This window comes from Chelonoidis abingdonii, chromosome 7, assembly GCF_003597395.2.
Source record: "Chelonoidis abingdonii isolate Lonesome George chromosome 7, CheloAbing_2.0, whole genome shotgun sequence".
NCBI classification, from domain to species: Eukaryota; Metazoa; Chordata; order Testudines; family Testudinidae; genus Chelonoidis; species Chelonoidis abingdonii.
Window position 1 is genome coordinate 97,006,281 of NC_133775.1, and position 20,293 is coordinate 97,026,573.

Here is a 20,293-nt window from a genome sequence, read left to right on the forward strand (position 1 = left end):
TGACTGAGTTATCTGATCTCAAAATGTGCGTTTGAAAGATCAAGATGCGAGAAATCACCACAGCAAGCGACCCATCTCAACGTGCAGAGGAAGGTCGAAAAACCTAGTTGGCTCTGCAATCCGCCTGGAGGGAAAATCCTTCCCCGACCCAAATATTGGCGATCAGCTAAACCCCTGACTGTGGCAAGACCAGCCAGCCCACCCAAGAAAAGATCTTCAGTGCAGGTAACTCAGTTCCCGTAGCGCTCCATTAAATTACCCATCCACTATCGGGGCCACATACGTCTAACACGACCATTGAGCCAAACTTTATCGCCGATAAATCCAAGATCTAGTTGTCCAAAATTAAACTTCCCATCATAACATCCCCCATAACTTATGAAGTCTAGTCCTTAAAAGGCCAGCTAAGTCTCTTTGCCCATCCACTTTTACTTCCCTCGGAAAGGCTGTTTCAGACTTCACCCCCTAATGGGTTAGAAACCTTCGTCTAATTCAAGTCTACATTTCCTAAATCAGTTTGTACCATTTGTCTTGGCTACATTAGTACTAAACTTAAATATGTCTCCCTCCTAACCTTAATCACCCTGATATATTTATATAGAGGCAAAGCAGATCCCCCGAGAGCCTTTTGGCAGGCTAAACAAGCCAGCCTCTTTGAGTTCGCTTTCATAAGGCAGGTTTTCCCATGTCCTGGAATCATCCTAGTAGCTCCTCCTTGAACCTGTTCCAGTTGAATTCATCCTTCTTAAAACCTGGGAAGCCATGCCAAGATGGCAGCACAATTATTCCAGGTGGGGTCTCATCGACCAGCGCCTTTAATAGATGGTACTCAACCACTCACCTTTCATTATTTCTTTTTGACTGGATTTACCTCGGCTGACCTGTCCATGCCTTAAGACGGATTTGCTTTAGTATTTAACGGCCATTAATTCACATTGGGCGTCTCATAGTCATCAGTTCCTAGCTGGCGGAGGCTGAGAGGGCTGAGGCTTAATACAAATTTACTTCGAACTCAACGTTAGGACCCCGAAAAATTAGGTACCACCAAGGTCCTTTTGTCCCTCCTCCGTCGCTTCCCCCAACCTGATGCGGTCCCAAGTGATATCTAAATTTTATTTATTAATGCCCCTAAGTGCATGTACCCCTTGCATTTTTCACTATTATATTTCATTCTATTATGCAGCTGTCTGTGCCGCTGCCTGAGTGCCTGGCTCCTTATATAGGACCCCTAATCAGGTAAGCCCCGCCCCCAACTCAGGGCTCAGCCTCGCTCCCAGCACACAGCCCCTAGCAGCCTGCACACACACTCATTCACACACAAACTCCACAATACAATCCACAAACTACAAAAACCTGCTTCTCCAACAGAACTCCCACTGAAACTGGGGATGTATGTTATTTGCTTCATAAATTATGTCCCCTGAATCCTTAAATGGAACTTCAGGACATAAACCCAAGGAAGGAATGATAGAGGATGAGATCCTACAGTGTTCTTTAAAGAGCTTTGTGAATGCTAAGTGTGAGAATAAGTAGGACAAATTAAACGAACCATCTTCAAAAAACTGCTAAACAAAATTCCTGACTTTAGAATAGATTTCAAACTACATCAACTTAATAGTGTCTTTTTATGAAAGGCAAATGAGCTACAATTCAACGAAAAGGCAGCATAAAAACACTGTAATAATAATTAATGGCTCTAGTTAAGACATCTCGATTGCCAGTCAGAAAAACCAGGAAACATCTCAGACTAGATTCCTGTAGGTTCATCTGAGTCCATATACAAACCCAATCCCTAACCCTAGTTTGAGAGCTCCATCCGTCCCCAATCCTAATCCTTGTTCACATCTGCTAACTGATCCCATCCTTACCTCTTGCCCCAGCCTGCTAACCAGCCTGAATCCTAACTCAAACCTTAATCATAATATGGACCCACCTACTATCCCAGGGGTCGGCAACCTTTGGCACGCGGCCCATCAGGGTAATCCACTGGCAGGCCGCGAGACATTTTGTTTGTGTCGACTGTCCGCAGGCACAGGCCCCCGCAACTCCCAGTGATTGCGGTTTACCATTTCCAGCCAGTGGGAGCTGCAGGAAGCGGTAGCCAGCATGTCCCTGTGGCCTGCAGCTTCCTGCTGCTCCCATTGGCTGAGAATGGTGAACCGCGGCCACTGGGAGCTGCAGGGAGCCGTGACTGTGAACGGTAAATGTAAACAAAATATCTGGCAGCCCACCAGTGGCTTACCCTGATGGGCTGTGTGCTGAAGGTTGCCGACCCCTGTAGTATCCCAACAATAACTACAGAAGGCTCTCCAACCTGCCCTCTATCCTAACCTAACTGATGCCTGTCAACTGGTATGAACTCATAACCTTCACCTGCAGTGTGATGCTGCGCCATGGACCTCAGGTCACCAACCCACCTCAATTTTCTGTCTCACTTTTGCCCACCAAATAGCTCCAGACATAAGGTTGGGGCTAGTAGGAAGTCATGGGTTATGGTAAGCATAAAGGGATAAGCCAGCATTAGGAATTAAATGTGGGTTAATGTTAGGGGAGAGATGGCTTTTTATTGTAAATCTCATTTCTGGTGATTTTAATAAAGCCTCAGCTCCTGGAGTCATGTTATTTCATAATCTCCATTTTTCCTTTTTTTTAAAAAGCAAATTTTAGCCTTTCTGAATGCAAAACATGTCCTGAGTGTATCCTAAAGGTTTAAACCCCAGCAGCAAATAAAAACCACACTCTTAAAAATTATAATCCCAGGATTTTTAACCCAATCTCAGGATTTTTGGAGTCTGACTTTACACAAATGGGGATCAAACGCTGGCCTGGGCTGGATATACAGGCACATATGAGAGTTCAGAACCAGCACATGGACCCAGAAGACAATTAGGAGTAGGGCAGCAAAAGGGCTCTGAGTAGGACTGGGCGTGATGGGAATGGGAGGGCAGGCTATAATAGTAAAGGCCTGCAGGGAGGCCAAGGCTAGGGCTGCGCCCACCAGGGGACCCTGGGCTAAAGTCTAACTATCCAAATACAGTCTCTTGTTATGTACTCAGCCTGCTATCCAGTGCTTCTGCCCTTGCTACCACGGCTATGTTGCTGTCTTTAGTGAGCTACCTTGATCAAAGCTTATTTGGGCTAGTAGTCTGGTTGGATATTATGTTTGGGCCTTCTTGCATTTCCTAGGCAGGGCTAGTAATGGTGTGTGGTAATGGCTTATGACCAGAGTTAGGCTTGAGGTTGGTTGACATTCTGTTTTTAGAGTTTGCGCCTTTGGGCCATCCTGGCTTTTGGTGGCTATAGGTGCTGAGGTTGCGACATTTGGTGTTTTGGGGTAGCTGGCCGGTTCCGGCTATGATAGGGTTGAGATGCGCTGGCCAGCAAAATCTACCTTTGGCTCTGAGGCTTGTTTGCTAGCTTTGGTTAGGTAAGGTGCATCCCAGTTGGCTAGTTTGGATAGGTTTAGTATTGGAGCGGGGTGGCTGCCTCATGCTAAATTTGTGGCTGGAAATGAATACTCTAAGTTCTTTGAAAAGCATTTTCTCTTTGGAAGAAAGTTTTGTGAGGGAAAAAATTTCAAGAGGCTCTACTGTTGACTTCAGTGAGTTTGGATTGGACCCTAAGCACCTTTCACTAGAGAAGAGACTATTTATGAGGTGTGCACAATGCAATCCAGCTGTTCCCCATTAGCATTGCCCCTTTCATTATTCCACCTTTTTAGAGCTGGACTTGATTGGTCAATCTGTCATGTTCGTTTACTCCATTCTAAAGCAAAGAACAGAATTACAGTTGGGGCTGGTATTAGTTTTGTGGTGTTCAAAAAATTGTGATGGACATTAAGGGTCCATACCTTCAATCCTTACTCAGGCAAAACTCTCAGTGGTTTTGCCTCTTTGTACAACAGGACTGTGCCCTGAAATTATTAACTCAGCCTGTGGGGTTTGCATATGGACGTCTCTAAATCTTGTAATTATAAAAGACGACAAGTTACTGTTATCTGTGAATTTTCTCCTCTCTCTGTTTCAGAGGAGACTTGAGATGTATTTGAGGATAAGGGATAACTTTCATTCTTTTATGAGAATGGCCTTTTACAGCAGAGCCTAGTGGGCAAAACCCACAGCCCTGTATTAGTTGTATCACCTAATCCTTTTCTCTTCCTACCTTATTTTGTTCCTGTATGATTCCTGAGACTCAGTCCTGCAAATCAGACTAAGAGCTATTACTCTGATGTAATCTCTAGTAGCAGAACTCCCTTTAGTCACCTCTTGTCCTTGTTTCCAAGACAATCTCCCCACAAGGAAAACATGTCCTGACTGCACTGACACCCCCTATTTCCCTGATACAACCATTTAAAGTGCTCAGCATACTGTCACTAGCCATGCTAGGAATCAAAGGGCTTTGTTTGTACTACAGCTGTTCCATTCATGTTGGTGGGGAGGGGCGCATGTTCTCATAGAGTAAAAAGGAGACAGGCCTTGCAAACACTTACACATGTACATTTCTTTTAGAGGTCTACCCTATTGAACTTGATACATTGTAGGACTGAACTCTAAAACAGCAGTTGCAGAATTACAGAATAGGATTCTATGCCGACACAAACCATCTTCATGGTCTTGGTGACACTGTGTCTAACTTTAAACTCCATAGCACGTCAACTCACGGTAAATGTTCCTTAGGAAACAAAACAATAACCAGAAAAGACAAATCACAATGGGTGGCCACGGCACAGTCATGAGTTATCTTCTGATCAAGTGGAAGATGACGTGTGTCATCCCTGAAGACCCAGCTGCGGTAGCCTGATTGAATTTTAATATTAAGTCAAATTTATTTAAGTGGTAATTAGCAAAGCTTACCCACTGCATATGAGTGGATTCCTCCACTACCGCCACCTTTGGAGACTTGTTGGGGTTTCTGTAACTGAAAAATGCACCACAGCAGCACCACTTGGGAGCCTTTTGAAAGCTGTTGAATTAGGTATGGTTTTACTAAGAATGACTGTGGTAGTGCTGCGTGCACTCACCGCCAATTATTCAAAAGAGGCTTGTAATTCTGGGTCTGTTACTTTTTGGTGGCCCAACTTGACATACACAGGGCTTGATATTCATAACTGCTGAGCACTCACGGATCTTACTGACTTCAGTTGCAGATAGCAGCACTCAGCAGCGAAAGGTAGGCCCAAGATGTCTCAAACTGGGCTTCCAAAAACTAAGGCACTCAAACATTTAAACATATTACCTACATTGTCAGATTAAGGCTGGACGCACAGTAGACAGAAACCTGACTTCCAAATATTTTGCAAGTAAAAATGCTGAGTTTCATTTCCCAGTCCTATTATTTGTTACTTGCATGTATTTGGTGCTTGTGAGTATTTGTGAAAATGCCTTTACATTCCAAAAATGTCCCTAATTTTTAAAATGAATGAGCATTCAGCCAGAAATTAGAACAATATTTGTTGTTGTTCTTCTTAATAAAAAGTTTATCATCCAGTTAGGAACCAGAAAAAATGCTATGTGATTTAGGGGACCCAACACATGACATGAATAACAAATACAAAATAGCTGTTTTCAAACAACTCATCATCTATATATTATTAATACCAAATGTGAGACACTCATGAATGACAAATACAGATGAAGAAAATCAGAATCTGTTAGCAAATAATTTCCTAACTCCCAAAGGGGCCAAATGCTTAAATATTATTTTTAACCAGTAGTTCAAACATCTGTCATGCAGAAGCTTGAGACTATGGTTTTCTTTCATTAGGGAATATAGCATATGATAAGTAGGCAAGGATCTTGAATGATGGACTAGTCACACTAAAGTACACTCCTTTAATGCACCTAAACCTAGGGGGAAAGAAGGAAACTAGACCAAATGGACAAACATACTAGAGGAAGAATTACATTATTTTTTTTGCAAGTTCCAGGAAAAAATTGAAAAGACAGGGTTGAGACATGATTGGTTCAGTAAAGAAGTGAGCACAGAGGCTAATGATGCAAACCTGTGACTCTATAATTTTCCTGTTTTCTTTGTGTATTTCTAGCCTCCTCAACCAGAAGATCTGTCGATTGTCTGTTTTACTAGTGGCACTACAGGTAACAGAACAGGCATTTTAATCTTAATGCATTACCTTAGACTACCAAAATCACTCTGAATAACGGCTCATCGTGTATAAACACAATCTAGCACTGTCATATATAGAACAATTGTGTTTGTTTTATGTCTATTAAATACACGTGTGAGAGAGAGATACATACACACATATATAAAGTTATAATCAAATTAAAAACTTAGATTACACTGGTATAAAAATACAAATAATACTTTTTCTGCAACTCCTTAAATAATATATTTTGGCAATATGATTTTGCAAGTGTGTGAAAATGTTCTGTGTGTGTATCTCTTTTCCTCATTCTTCTGTGTATCTGTTTTCACGCTGGACAGGGGCGGCTTCAGGCATCCGCACACCAAGCGCGTGCTTTGGGGTGGCAAGCCACGGGAGGCAAGTTACTGATCTCCACGAGAGCGGCAGGCAGGCTGCCTTCGGCGGCATGCCTGCGGAGGGTCTGCTGGTCCCACGGCTTCAGCGGACCTCCCGCAGGCGTGCCGCCAAATCTGCAGGACCGGGGTCCTCCCGCAGGCAAGCCGCCAAAGGCAGTCTGCCTTCCGTGCTTGGGGCAGCAAAATACCTAGAGCTGCCCCTGACACTGGAGTCTGTTTTTGAAGTTTTTTTGTTGAAGAATTGCCACTTTTAGGTCTGTTAATCTCCCTGGTCACTCAATAACATACCTAAAAGTGGCCTCTCCATGCTCAGAGAGGTTCTCAAAGGTCTCTTATGGGGAAGAATTAGTCCAAAAATTGGCTGCACGTTTGGTTTGTTTGGGATTTTAAAATATATAGAAAATCTAGGGACTGTGTTTCCTTTAAAGTTTTGTTCTTCTTTACTACTTCCAGCGTGTTCTCTTTTTCTAAATAGCTCTTTATTCAGGACAGATAAGGAAAAGAAAACTTGTGGAAAACTCACATAGCGCTTGGGCTAGAGTCAGGCTTTAGGCTGTGCTTAGTACTATGCCTGAAAAACCACAGCTAGGAGGTGAAGTTCACAGCCCACCTTCTGGTTCCCCCGAAACCTAAGATTTCAAACTCTGCAGGTCAGCAACAGTCAGAGCTCTTCCAGGGGCATGGTCCTTGTGTTTAATACCTACCATCTTATCACCTATGTATCCTCCTCTGCTGGAATAAGTCTGGTTTCTTTGCTTGGTTAATCTGCATGAGGGCTTTTGTGAAGGTTGTAGTGACACTCCTGGGCTTTTGCAGCTTTAAGGTGAACCATCCAATGGGACGTAAAGTGCCTGGCCTGGATTGGGCCCCATATTCATTTATTTTGAATTACCAGATTTAGAATTATTTTGAAATGGAGCCAGTGTCAGTAGGTTAAAGCTTTGGAAGTATCTGTTATGACTTGAATTCTATAATGAAAATTTGGGTTAATAACTTGCAAATTTATATCTATTTTTGGCTGTTTATTAGTAAACTCAGGAATGGATTTTAATTTTTGTATGTGATTCATAGGATCAGACATACAAAATGCCTTCACAGAGGGAAGAGAGAGGTTGACTCTGAGATGTTTGGACTCGCCTTCATTTTTTTTTAACCAATTGTCAACACAACTCCTAAATGAGCGTGAGGCAATGGTGGTTGCTAAGTGTGGAAATGTACATTAAACATTGTTATGCATCTGTGTGTACTGACTGCTCTGAAAAAACACCCTTCAGTTTTTCAAGTACAGACCAGTGACTAATCTTCCAAGGAAACCTATCTCCAGCAGAGACAGTTAGATGTTGATGAAGGCTTTCCATGGTTCAGCAGAATTCACCAGTTTTCAGAGTAGCAGCCGTATTAGTCTGTATCCACAAAAAGAACAGGACTACTTGTGGCACCTTAGAGACTAACAAATTTATTTGAGCATAAGATTTCATGGGCTATAGCCCACTTCATCGGATGCATAGAATGGAACATACAGTAAGAAGGTGTGTGTGTGTGTACATATACACGCACACACTATATATACACACAGACACACACACACAGAACATGAAAAGGTGGAAGTTGCCATACCAACTCTGAGGCTAATTAAGATGAGCCTAATAATAATAATTAAAATGAGTTGCTGATAATAGCTCATATTAATTAATTAGCCTTTTAGAGTTGGTATGGCAACTTCCACCTTTTCATGTTCTGTGTATGTGTGTGTGTATATGTATGTGTGTGTATATATATATACATATAGTGTGTGTGTGTGTGTGTGTGTATATAATGTTCCATTCTATGGATCCGATGAAGTGGGGTGTAGCCCATGAAAGCTTATGCTCAAATAAATTTGTTAGCCTCTAAGGTGCCACAAGTACTCCTGTTCTTTTAGCAGAATTCACCAGTAACTCATGGATGCTCGCTTGGTATAAGGAGCCATTTACAGGCTCAGAAATGACACTGAATGGCATTCATTCAGTGATGCATTCAGTGACATTGAAAAGATTCCTTTCTTACATATGAGAAGTGTCAGACAAGGTCCTCACTGAAGTAACACCTGAAGATTGTCATGCTCTAGTCACTGATTTAACTGCCTGGAATCACTCACCATTGTTGATACTCCTCCATTGTGCATCTGTGTCAATGTGCTGTGCTATCTTGAGGATATTTTGTGCTGTTGTCTCTGTGAAGCAAATTCAAGTAGAGGATACTTTAATGATTTAAAAAGAAAGGGGGAAAAAAAGCTATGTCACTAGTATGTTGCTGTTCCACCCAGGATGGGCTCTGGGGAAGGACTTGTAGCAAAGTGAACTCTGTTTGCCTAGACATTCTGTCAAATAGTCTCATGTACTAAAAAAGGGTAATACATGCTGTGATCACCATTGTGGCACATGTAGCTAGATCAACAACAAATCTGCAGCATTGTTTGCTCTGGAATTTTTTTTGACGAGGTTTCTGGTGATGAAGGTTATGAAAACTGGTGCCCTGCTCTGATATGTTTAGAGTCACAAATACTTTGGGACACTGAATTCAGCTGTTATTCACATAGAAAAAGGGGGAGGAAGGAAGGGATATATTTTCAGAATGGTGATGATAATGATGGTTTGAGGAACCCTGGCAGATGTTCTGGATCATCTGAATATGCAATGAAAATTTTCAGAGATCGAATAAATGAATTCAAGTGTTGAAAGAAACTAAGAATCCATCTCATTTCCCAGGATGTCTGAAGATTTATCCCTGGGTACTGAAAGAAAAACACTTAATTGATATAGTTGAGGGTATATAATCTAGAATGCATTTCAGTGAGGTAATTAAACTAAGGAAGAATATCCAATCATTGTTTTGAAGAAAAATTCACAGAACTCAACTCTGTAGAAGTACAGCTACCCTCTGAATTGTATAGGCTGATTTGAGAAATTGTTTTGGCAAGACACACAATAAAAGATAAGAAATTTCTTGGTCTCCTATGCACATCTACTTTTTAGCTTGGCTCACAGAATTCTCTTTTTGTCTGGATTCCCATGCCTGTGAGGCTGTTTTTTCCCCCACCTAAGAATACATTTGTACTTTTATAAGAAAACCTGCCATATCAAGCAACCATCTGACTGTTGGCCTGTACCACATGTAGCACTGAAACTGTTGCTGGGGGTAGAACAGTTGCTCTCTCCCTGACTATGGGTTATGAAACAGAATGGCATGTATGTACGTTACACCACAATAGTGCAACATTTTACAACTCTTTCGGTATAATATAATGATTTTGCCAAGGTTTTAAAGACGGGATTAAAGTGCTTGAAACATTGTTTAAAGTGAAAATCCCTGCAAGCTGCATGGACACTTTTCAAAGACACCATAGTAGAGGCCCAACTTAAATGTATACCCCAAATTAAAAAACACAGTAAGCGAAGTAAAAAAGAGCCACGGTGGCTTAACAACCATGTAAAAGAAGCAGTGAGAGATAAAAAGGCATCTTTTAAAAAATGGAAGTCAAATCCTAGTAAGGTAAATAGAAAGGAGCATAAACACTGCCAAATTACGTGTAAAAATGTAATAAGAAAAGCCAAAAAGGAGTTTGAAGAACACCTAGCCAAAAATCTCAAAAGGTAATAACAAAATGTCTTTTAAGTACATCAGAAGCAGAAAGCCTGATAAACAACCAGTGGGGCCTCTGGATGATTGAGATACAAAAGGAGCACTTAAAGACGATAAAGTCATTGCGGAGAAACTGAATGAATTCTTTGCTTCAGTCTTCACAACTAAGGATGTTAGGGAGATTCCCAAACCTGAGCCATCCTTTGTAGGTGACAAATCTGAGAAATTGTCACAGATTGAAGTGTCACTAGAGGAGGTTTTGGAATTAATTGATAAGCTTAACAGTAACAAGTCACTGGGACCAGATGGCATTCACCCAAGAGTTCTGAAAGAACTCAAATGTGAAATTGTGAAACTGTTAACTATGGTTTGTAACCTGTCCTTTAAAACAGCTTCTGTACCTAATGACTGGAAGATAGCTAATGTAATGCCAATATTTAAAAAGAGCTCTAGAGGGGATCCCGGCAGTTACAGACCGGTAAGTCTAACGTCAGTACCGGGCAAATTAGTTGAAGCAACATTAAACAATAAAATTGTCAGACACCTAGAAGAACATAAATTGTTGGGCAGAAGTCAACAGGGTTTCTGTAAAGGGAAATCGTGTCTTACTGATCTATTAGAGTTCTTTGAAGGGGTCAACAAACATGTGGACAAGGGGGATCCAGTGAACATAGTGTACTTAGATTTCCAGAAAGTCTTTGACAAGGTCCCTCACCAAAGGCTCTTACGTAAATTAAGTTGTCATGGGATAAGAGGGAAAGATCCTTTCATGGATTGAGAACTGGTTAAAAGATAGGGAACAAAGGGTAGGAATAAATGGTAAATTTTCAGAATGGTCTGACCTAGTACGGCCGTTCTTATGTTCTAAAGACATGTTCTAAAATACTCTATATGTTATAAATGTCCCGTTCATTCCAATAAATATGTGCAGTGGCAAATGTTTGTGTTCAGGGTTCACTTAATTAGTCTGAATATTGGATGAATTTGGTGTTCATGAAATGAAGAGAGCACTGAGAGAACACGCATTGTGCAGTCTTGCCCATGCGGCTCTGCTAACTGAGCTCAATACCCCTGCTGTTCCTGGGCAGTAACTGCTGATAGTGCTGACCTGCGCAGAGTCTTTGTGATCTGAAGCAGTATTCACAGAGGGACTGGCATGGTACCTGCAAAGTTTGTGAACTGAAGAGGAATTGAACCCTAGTCCCTAAAAGATAGCATTATACATTAACCCCCAAGCCACTGTGACCCCTTCCAAATTCCAGGGGCATGATTAGTTTATCCAGGGGGCAAATTCTGCCTGGATGTACAGTTTGGGCAGGCCCATTTACTTCAGTGGGATTCCACAGGGCATGGTTTGATTCATTATGCACCTGTGGTATGACAAACAGCTCCATCTACTTTACATTAAAAAAGGAAGGCTTCTTTGAGAGCCAGTTCCACCCAGCTAGTCCCAGGAACTACAGTACAGTGGCTCAGTCTGATTTTAAAATGAATCTGCTTGCCATTATGGGGGCTGGGGGGAATAAGGCCCACTTCTGCCAATTGTACTCACACTGAGAAGCAACTTACTCTGTGGCTAGTCCCTTTTAAGAGTGATGAAGAGGGTTGGTGCTGAGGCAAAGGAAGATATGTCAAGTCCTAGTCACTAGCACTGACCATGGTCCTGAGAATGGATCGATGCTAGGTGTTTTCTATTATTTACATGCTCAGAAGTATTTAATGTGCTGTGCTGACTATGTTCTATTTGCCCAGGGTAAAAGTGCTGCAGCTCTATCAATAGCCCTGTGGCCATGTGTGTCACCCAGTAATCTCTACACTTCGGTGTATTGAGAGGTGTGAACATCAGAAACATTATTCAAGTGGCCACGAAGAAGCCAAAACTCAAAATAAAAAGACAGTGATGGTAATATCACTGATCTGGCAAAGAAACCTTCAAGTTAAGTACAATAGTTCTAGAGCTCATTCTTAGCCAAAATCTAGGTGATTGGTCTCTGTGTCAAATGATATCTTCTTTAACAAAGAAGAAAACCTTCAGTTAAAACACGCTATGCTCATTTTACAGTAATACTTTGTAAAAAGTTGCACATCATTCTTAAATCCTCTGATTCATTGGCTGATTCACAGTATCTGGCCCAGAGAATGGGCAATAAAATCATGCTATTGGTCTTCTGTGTTCAAACATCTTTGTGTATTTTATTCCATAGAAACAACTTATTTTTGAAAATTGCTATTTTAGAATTCAGGAAGGGACACTGAAAAGAATTTTAACATCTCCAGGTCTTAGAAGCCTTTTAAAATTTACTACAGGGTCTTTTATTAACGCTGTGCTGTTTCTTTTTTCTTTCTTTTCAGGGAACCCCAAAGGTGCTATGCTGACTCACAGGAACGTGGTTGCTGATTTTTCGGGCTTTCTGAAAGTGACAGAGGTGAATACCCCTACCTAGAGAGTGTTACCGCATACTGTGACTTTTTCCGTTTGAATTTTTGGGTTATTTCAAATCTATCCAAGATAAGTGAAATCTCACTCTTGGGAGCCAAGTCATTGAAATGGAAGCAAGGTTAAGCCCTTAGTGGTGAATGACAGTAGATTTCCCCCTCAACTACAGCACATGCATTTGGGTCCTGCTCCTGCAAGATGCCGAGTCCTTTTTGGGAGCACCCTCAACTCTCATTAAATCAATGAGTTGATCTTGCAGTACTGGGTCCCAGGTGAAGGCCAAAGAACCCAGTAAAATTGTAACTGGTGCTTAGAACTTAAAAAAATGACCAGAAGCTTCCCAATGATGCCCATACAATAAACCAATCCTCTAGAGAAAATTCATTTCCAACATGTCCATTATTTGTTTGATAGCCATCATTCTGCACACAATGTATATAAAGTATATGACAACCTATGCAACATATTTAAAATACTACAAAAATCATTGTATTCATATTAAAACACACCTTGTTACATCCTGTATTTTGAATATGATATATGTGTCACTGTGGCATAATTTTTTTTAAATAGAAAACTGGCCAGTTTTTATATGGGCAGTGCATTTAAAAGAATGTATAAACATGCATTTGGAGACCATACTTTCTGTCTGGGAAACAGCATTGCTGAAGCAGAAATGAATCATGTTAATAGACTGCTAATACTTAAGTGGTGGAAAGAATCAACTGGTACACAGCGAAAGGACCTTTGGCTGAACCTTTACAGTTACAGGAACAATGTACTGATAAAACACCCACCTTATCAAAATAAATCTGATATCTATTCCTGGCCAATGCTGTAAATATTCCTGTTTTCGGGCTTGAATATGTAAAGGTTCCCTGCTGTAGGTCCCAATCCTGCAAATACTCATGCATGTGATGAGAGTCATCCCATTGAACTTGTTTAAGTGTCTGCAGGATTTGGGCCTCATTAATGATCACCATAAAGTGTCAGTGGGACAGTTCACAGTAGTAAACACTAAGAGCTTGACCCTGCAAGATGCTTAGCACCCTCAACTTCAGGGGAGTTTGAGGCTACTCAGAATTTTGCAGAATCAAGCCCCAAAAGCCTGATGCAGTGTCCATTGCAGGAAATAGGATTTTTTCCATTGATTTCAAAGGGTATTGGCTCAAAATCTAAGACTGCCATTAATAGAGTTGCCAACTTTCTAATCACACAAAACCAAACACCATTGCCCTGCCCCTGCCTTGCCCCTTCTCTGAGGCCCCACCCATACTCACTCCATCCCCCCTCCCTCTGTCGCTTGCTCTCCCCCAACCCTCACTCTCTTACTCATTTTTACCAGGCTAGGGTAGGGGGTTGGGATGCAGGAGGGGGAAAGGGGTCCGGCTGGGGGTTCAGACCCTGGGGAGGGGCTAGAAATGAGGAGTTCAGGGTGTGGGAGGGGGCTCCAGGCTGGGGTGCAGGCTCTGAGGTGGGGCTGGGGATGAGGGGTTTGGAATGCAGAAAGGGGCTGTGGGCTGAGGGGTGGAGCTTAGGCGTTTGGAGTATGGGAAGGGGCTCCAGACTGAGACAGGGGGTATGGGCCCTGGGCTGGGGATGCGGGTTCTGGGGTGGGGTCAGAAACAAGGAATTCAAGTTGCAGGAGGGAGAGTGACCTCTGGGAGGGAGTTTGGGTGTAGGAGGGGGGTCAGGGCTGGGGCAGGGATGTGGGAGGGGATGTGGAGTGTGAGTTCTGGGAGGGAGCTCCAGGCTGGAGCAGGGGGTTGGAATGCAGAAGGGGGTGCGGGCTCCAGGTGGCATTTAGTTTGGGGGGCTCCATGGAAGTGGTGACATATTCCTTAGCTCCTAGGATTAGGCTCTGCCTCTGCATGCCGGCACTGCCCCCCGCAGCTCCCATTGGCTGCAATTTAAAAATGAACTGAATTTAGTTTTCTAAAAGTATTTGTCCAATTGCTGGTTTGGGGGAGAAAAAACAAAGATTTTCATTTTTTGGAAAAAATAATGCATCAAAGGCACAAAATATTTTCTTTTTATCAAAACTGGAAAAATATTACTTTTTTCTCCAATGGTGAGACTGGTTTTTCGCAGCTGTACCTATGGATGACCCGTTTGAAGAGACACTTGCAGGTAGACTGACAGATCTCAGTATTTTAGTCTCCTGTACACAAGAATATTCAGACTGCCAGATAAAACAAGACACTGAAAACACTAAATTCTTATTACACCTGACCTCAGGAGATGACAGGAAAACATGCCCCAAAGAGAGTCAATCTCAATATTCCTTTCCATGGGAAAACAACTCAAGGGCTTCTATTACGCTCCATTATTTTGACAGATACAGCAGAATAATAGGAATGCAAAGTGGATGTGAAATGATACCATTCTGACTGAGCAGGGTTTTAAACCCCCTTTGTACTGGTATACAAGGTGCAGTGAGTAATGGATATAATCAAGACATCAGTTTCTGTAATCACTATACTATGGCTGTCTCTACACCTTGGGAAACTGTTTTATGTAAAAACGTTTCTTTTTTGATTTTTAGCTTTCCTTCTGATGTATGGAATATGTGAGGCTAAGGGCCATTGTTAAATTCCAGCCCAATTAAATAAAATAAGAAATCTTAGCAAACCAAATAGTTTTTTTTTCTTTTTATGATTTATTCAGCCTCCTTCTTCCCCCACATCTGTCTCTCAGACACCAATAATGTAGATGCTTAAAATTGGAAGAAACACTAACCAAAAAGAATGTAATATTTTGCAGCTTGATAATCCAACATATTATTCTGACTAAAATCAATAATTAACCTCCGTAAAAAAATCCTGCATCTTTCAATCTAATGGTCTGTATCTGCACTTGCATCTGCACAGGGGACCCTTGTGCCTCTGCAGAGCTCCACTGACTTCTGGACTAAAGGGGCCATCTGTTCGAATCCAGTTGTAGGGTCAGGGTTGTAATTTGGAGGAAAGAACTCATCTCTGTGCAGGATTAAATTTTTGATACAAATTTTCTGCTTAATAAGCCCATATCTTCAAACCTGGACTTCATGGCTAGGAGCCAGACTGTCAGCTGTGTTAAGCTCACTCCACACTGGCAGAGTAGCAAAAAGCAACTTTAAAGCTGCCCTAATGGGATATCTTGAAGATCCCACTAAGATGGAGGAATGCTGGGCTAGTGTAAAGCTGGCGTGGCCAGCTTTATGCAATCCCCCTGCTAACCCTTGGTTCAGGGACATATCAGTGTCGGCTGGATGAAGAAGGAGGTAATCCAGGAGCAAAAGAAAGTTGAAGATAGAACAGAATGTATTCCACCAATCCCCAGCCAGCAGAGCAGCCCTGGGGCACCATTCGAACTTATGTTGGGAACCATTTTGGCCCCTGGCCAGTCCGAATATTGACAGAGCTCCTCCCTACCTCAGCTGCACTCAGGCTGAGTGGAAGTGTGTGTGTACTCAGTGCAGCTGAACACCGTGCCGTAACAGTCAAATCCTGAATCTCGGTGCTTGAAATGCCCAGACACCCATTTTGAGGCAAATGCCAATTTGAGTGTGCAAATCTTTATTTGGTCACCTAAGCCTATGTAGGAAAATTTGGTTCCTCGGTGTTAGCACCTATTTGCCATATGAGCTGCAGAGTTCCTTGAAAAATACACTCTTGCAGTGGGGAGAGTTCTCCCTTGCTCTCTATGTACATCCTTGCACTCTTTACTACTCCTGCTAACTTAGTTTCATTGATGTTGTGGCCTAACGCTTCGCTTCAAATGCCGCTGTCTCTCTCTCTCTCTCGCTCTTTCTTGATAATCTTTACCTTTTGCTCCTCTGGTGCCATTTTTCTTTTTATTGTTTTATGACTCTCTTGTTGTCTTCCTGTCAGTGTTTCTTTCCTTTCTGTCTCCCATGCCCTTCACCTGCAGAAAGTGATCTTTCCGAGACAGGACGATGTGCTCATCTCCTTCCTGCCTCTGGCTCACATGTTTGAAAGAGTTATACAGGTAAGAAACCTGTCTGAACTGACTAGGCCTTGTGGGGCTCCTTGTGTTTTCTTCCAGAGTCAGTGGGCTCCTACTTGTGAGGATGTACACATTTCCTATTTGCCTTTAGCACACATGTTTGAGAGAATGGTACAGGTAAGGTCATGGTGTCAATGGAAGTCCTGTTTCCACACTAAAAAATAACCAAGTAAAATGGTAAACATGACAAAATACTCCACAATATACTGTAGAGCTAAAACAGATTGTACTCCAAAAGTGTCATGGGTGCAGTTCCAGGGTGCAGATTCTGATGTCACTTGAACAGGTAAATCTGGGGCAACTCCGATAGAGTCTCTGGAGTGTAACTGAGATCAGAAAATGGCACATGTACAGAAATAATTATCTTTTGGGGGCAAAATATATCTATTATTTTGGGTGGCAGCTTTTCAAAGTATTATAGGACCAGCAATCATGGTGTTTAAAATAATATTGCACGTATTCTTTATCAACTCCACACTTTTTATGGTGTAAATAAATCAGATTTGCAGAAACTGAAAAGCAGGAAAAAACCCCACAGTGGTGACACATGCAGTCTTCCTGGCAGATCAGTGTATAATGCACAATAAGTGGAAGCCACTGTCTCTTGGAAATAGTGACAAGTAGAAGTACTGACTCATGCCAGCCCATAGAAGTGACTTCACTTCCTTTCCAAATAGGGCAGATGATAGCTGCCGGTCTGAAAATCCATGAACTAGAGATTGGCCAGAACTCTGAAGTTTGGATCTGGATTCAGTTCTGACTCAAATTTCCCCAAATTTAGTGGGGGCTCAGATTTTGTGGTCAGATTTGGGTTGATGCCATGGTTTTTTTTGGATCAGAATCTGAACCCAAGTTTCCCCCCGCCCCTTTTTTCTTCTTTTTTTTTGGGTGGGATTTTAGATTTGGAGTTCTGCTTTGGGCCTAACTCTAATAACAGTTATACCAGACTTAAATTACTTTTCGCCGTGTTAAGAAACCTGCAGGTTCCTGGGATTACTCTTTAAACTTCAGTATCTCGACTACTTAATTTTTTTAAATGCTCTCTGTGCATATACAGTGACTGTTTTTTCCATATACGTCTTTAATTATTTAGCCAGGAACCTGCTAATGTGTGAAGTACAGTATGTGGATTTGATAGGGTGATATTTCTTAAACCCACAAGAGTCTATTGATTAAATTCTTATGGTTTTATAGTCAGTACCTGGAGAGTAAGTATTAGCCATGTTGTTGTAGCCGTGCTCATCTCAGGATATTAGAGAGACGAGATGGGTGAGGTAACATCTTTGATTGAACCAATGTATGCTGATGAGAGACAAGCTTACGCAAATGCTGCATAAATCCCATTAACTCAGTAGGAGTTATATGGCTACTCCCTCAAGACTTTGGAAATGTAGGATTTATGATGGGGGAAGATTTTTCACAAGTACATAAAAGAGTTAGGTGGTCAACTCCCCATGACTTCCAATGGGAGTTGAGTGCCTATTCCTTACTGTCCTTTGTGTCCTGAAAATTTCTCCTCCATGCCAACAAAAATTCAGCAATTTCAGCGATAAATGAAATTGGTCACTCACTGATACCTAAATACGGCAGGACTCTGATATTAGATATTGCATTTTTTGCAATGCCTAAAATGTACCAGGGGAGTTAAGAATTAACTCTCCACACTTGACTCAGAATATCCTTTATTGCTAGCCAGTAATTTCATTTTAAATATGCTCAAAGGTGTTTCACAAAGGAATGCTTCTTTTCACCAAAATAAGAGTGTGCAAATAACTGTGTATATGGTATGTGACAGACTGGGAGCTCAGATTATTTTTCCCTCTTTGCTCACTATCTGAAACTCCCTTTTTCCCTCCTGAGGCCTTCATGGCTCCACATTGCACCCAGACAAGGAATCTTTTGTAGGCCAGAAGGCTCAAAACTGGCTTAATGCTTGCACCCCAGAGCTGAGTAGATACTTTCACAGTGGTCCCAGCCTCAGCAACAGTGGAATGCATGTCCATGTGCTGGGAATCACACTTGGATCTCCCATTTGTCATTGGGTTAACAACAGGTACAGCCTCTCCTCAAAGGAAATGCATATTGGGTTATAGGATGTTCTAACAGCTGCATGAAGAGGTGAAACTAAACCAGTATGGTACGGTATGCTGGACCGACTTCCCCAGGCTGACTATTTAAAAGGCCTGGGGCTCCCGGCAGTGGCTGGAGCCCTGGGCCCTTTAAATTGCCACCAGAGCTCCGCTGCCAGAGCCCATGGGTGGCGGAGGTGGCTCAGGCGGTGATTTAAAGGGCCCTTTAAATCACTGCCGGAGCCCCTGGCTGCTGCCATTACCCTGGGAGCTACTGCAGTGATTTAAAGGGCCCGGGGCTCCGGCCACTGTGGGGAACCCCAGGCCCTTTAAATCGCTGCCCAAACCCTGCTGCCGGAGTATTGGGGGTAGTGGCAGTGGGGCTCCAGTCCTTTAAATCTCCACCAGAGTCCCGAGCCCGGGGTAGCAACAGCAGCCAGGAGCCCCTGGGGCTCCGTCAGTGATTTAAAGGGCCCAGGGATTTAAAAGCCCCTCCTCTTCCAGTTGAGACCATGCTTCTTCTGGTTGAGGCCCTGCCCCCTGCTTAGGACTCCGGTGTATCTGTAAGTCCTTTAAGTTACTTTCACCCGTGGTCTCAGAAGACATAAAAAGACATGAAGAAACCTCTGTTAACCACAAAAGGGCTAGCATAGAGATTTCAGGAGGAATTATACATGAAAGACTAAAGGTTTTCCTAGTCCCCAGAATCAAAGGTGAGTCTAAAGAAAATGGTGTCCAACAGAACATGGAATCACAGGCTGGTCAACCTAACATTTACCTCAGTCTTGCCAGAATCCAGTGTAATCCCACAGCCATGCAAAGAGCTCTCTCTGAAGTATGCTCCACTGCAAGACAGTTTGTCCCCAGTCCTGGAGGGACCATGTAAGAGAACTGTGCAATCTGATTACACGACGACCTACGAAAAAGATTTAATTATGGAGTCAGAAAAGTTGCATAATAGGTCATATGGTAAAAATAAAAAAGCAGAAATTAGGAATTTAGGGTGAGAATTTCAAAAGCACAAGCTCCATTGAGTTCAGTGGGACTTTGTGTTCCTAGGTTACTCAAGTGCTTTTGAAAATTGCATTTTTCAGCTTTGATTCCTTTTTCTCCCACAAATTGTACTAATTTTTGTTTTCTAAACATGAATGCCAAATAAAGGATCTATGATCAAGGTCCATACAAAATCAGTGTGTTTCTACCCAATTTACTATGTGGTTTAGTTGTTTTTTAAAAAACCCATTAGCCACAATGGTAAATTAAAATTTCAGGCATGTGTCTTTAAAACAGGGATGGGGGGATGCTTCATCACAGTGATTAAATGCAAGGAAGTAAGTATTCTGTTTCTCCTTCCCCTCTGCCCCCATCACAGTCTGTCGTATATTGCCATGGGGGGCGAATTGGATTCTTTCAAGGAGATATCCGTCTCTTATCGGATGATATGAAAGCACTGCGTCCAACCATTTTCCCTGTTGTACCACGATTATTAAATAGAATGTATGATAAGGTAAGTTTCATTTATTCTGTTTGTAGTAATAAGGTCAATAATTGTCTAGAAGTTAACTTAGAGACTTCCCTTAGGTTTGGTCTTTTTCACTAATTCTCTCGTACACCTTTTTTCCTTACTGCAAATACATTAGACCATGTCCTTGGCTAG

At 42.2% G+C, this 20,293-nt stretch overlaps 1 protein-coding gene across 6 annotated transcripts in view; it reads left to right on the top strand.

Annotated features, from left to right (window-relative positions):
- ACSL6 (acyl-CoA synthetase long chain family member 6) overlaps positions 1–20,293 on the top strand; it is a 113,469-nt gene that overhangs the window by 74,371 nt on the left and 18,805 nt on the right. For 5 of the 6 annotated variants that reach the window (XM_075068128.1, XM_032769130.2, XM_032769133.2 and 2 more), the window contains 4 exons: positions 6,044–6,095; positions 12,475–12,548; positions 16,607–16,684; positions 20,009–20,143. In XM_075068128.1, coding sequence (XP_074924229.1) covers positions 6,044–6,095; positions 12,475–12,548; positions 16,607–16,684; positions 20,009–20,143 — 339 coding nt within the window. Of the gene's footprint in view, positions 1–6,043; positions 6,096–12,474; positions 12,549–16,471; positions 16,550–16,606; positions 16,685–20,008; positions 20,144–20,293 lie in introns of all 6 variants that reach the window. The other variant, XM_032769137.2, reaches the window with a different exon arrangement.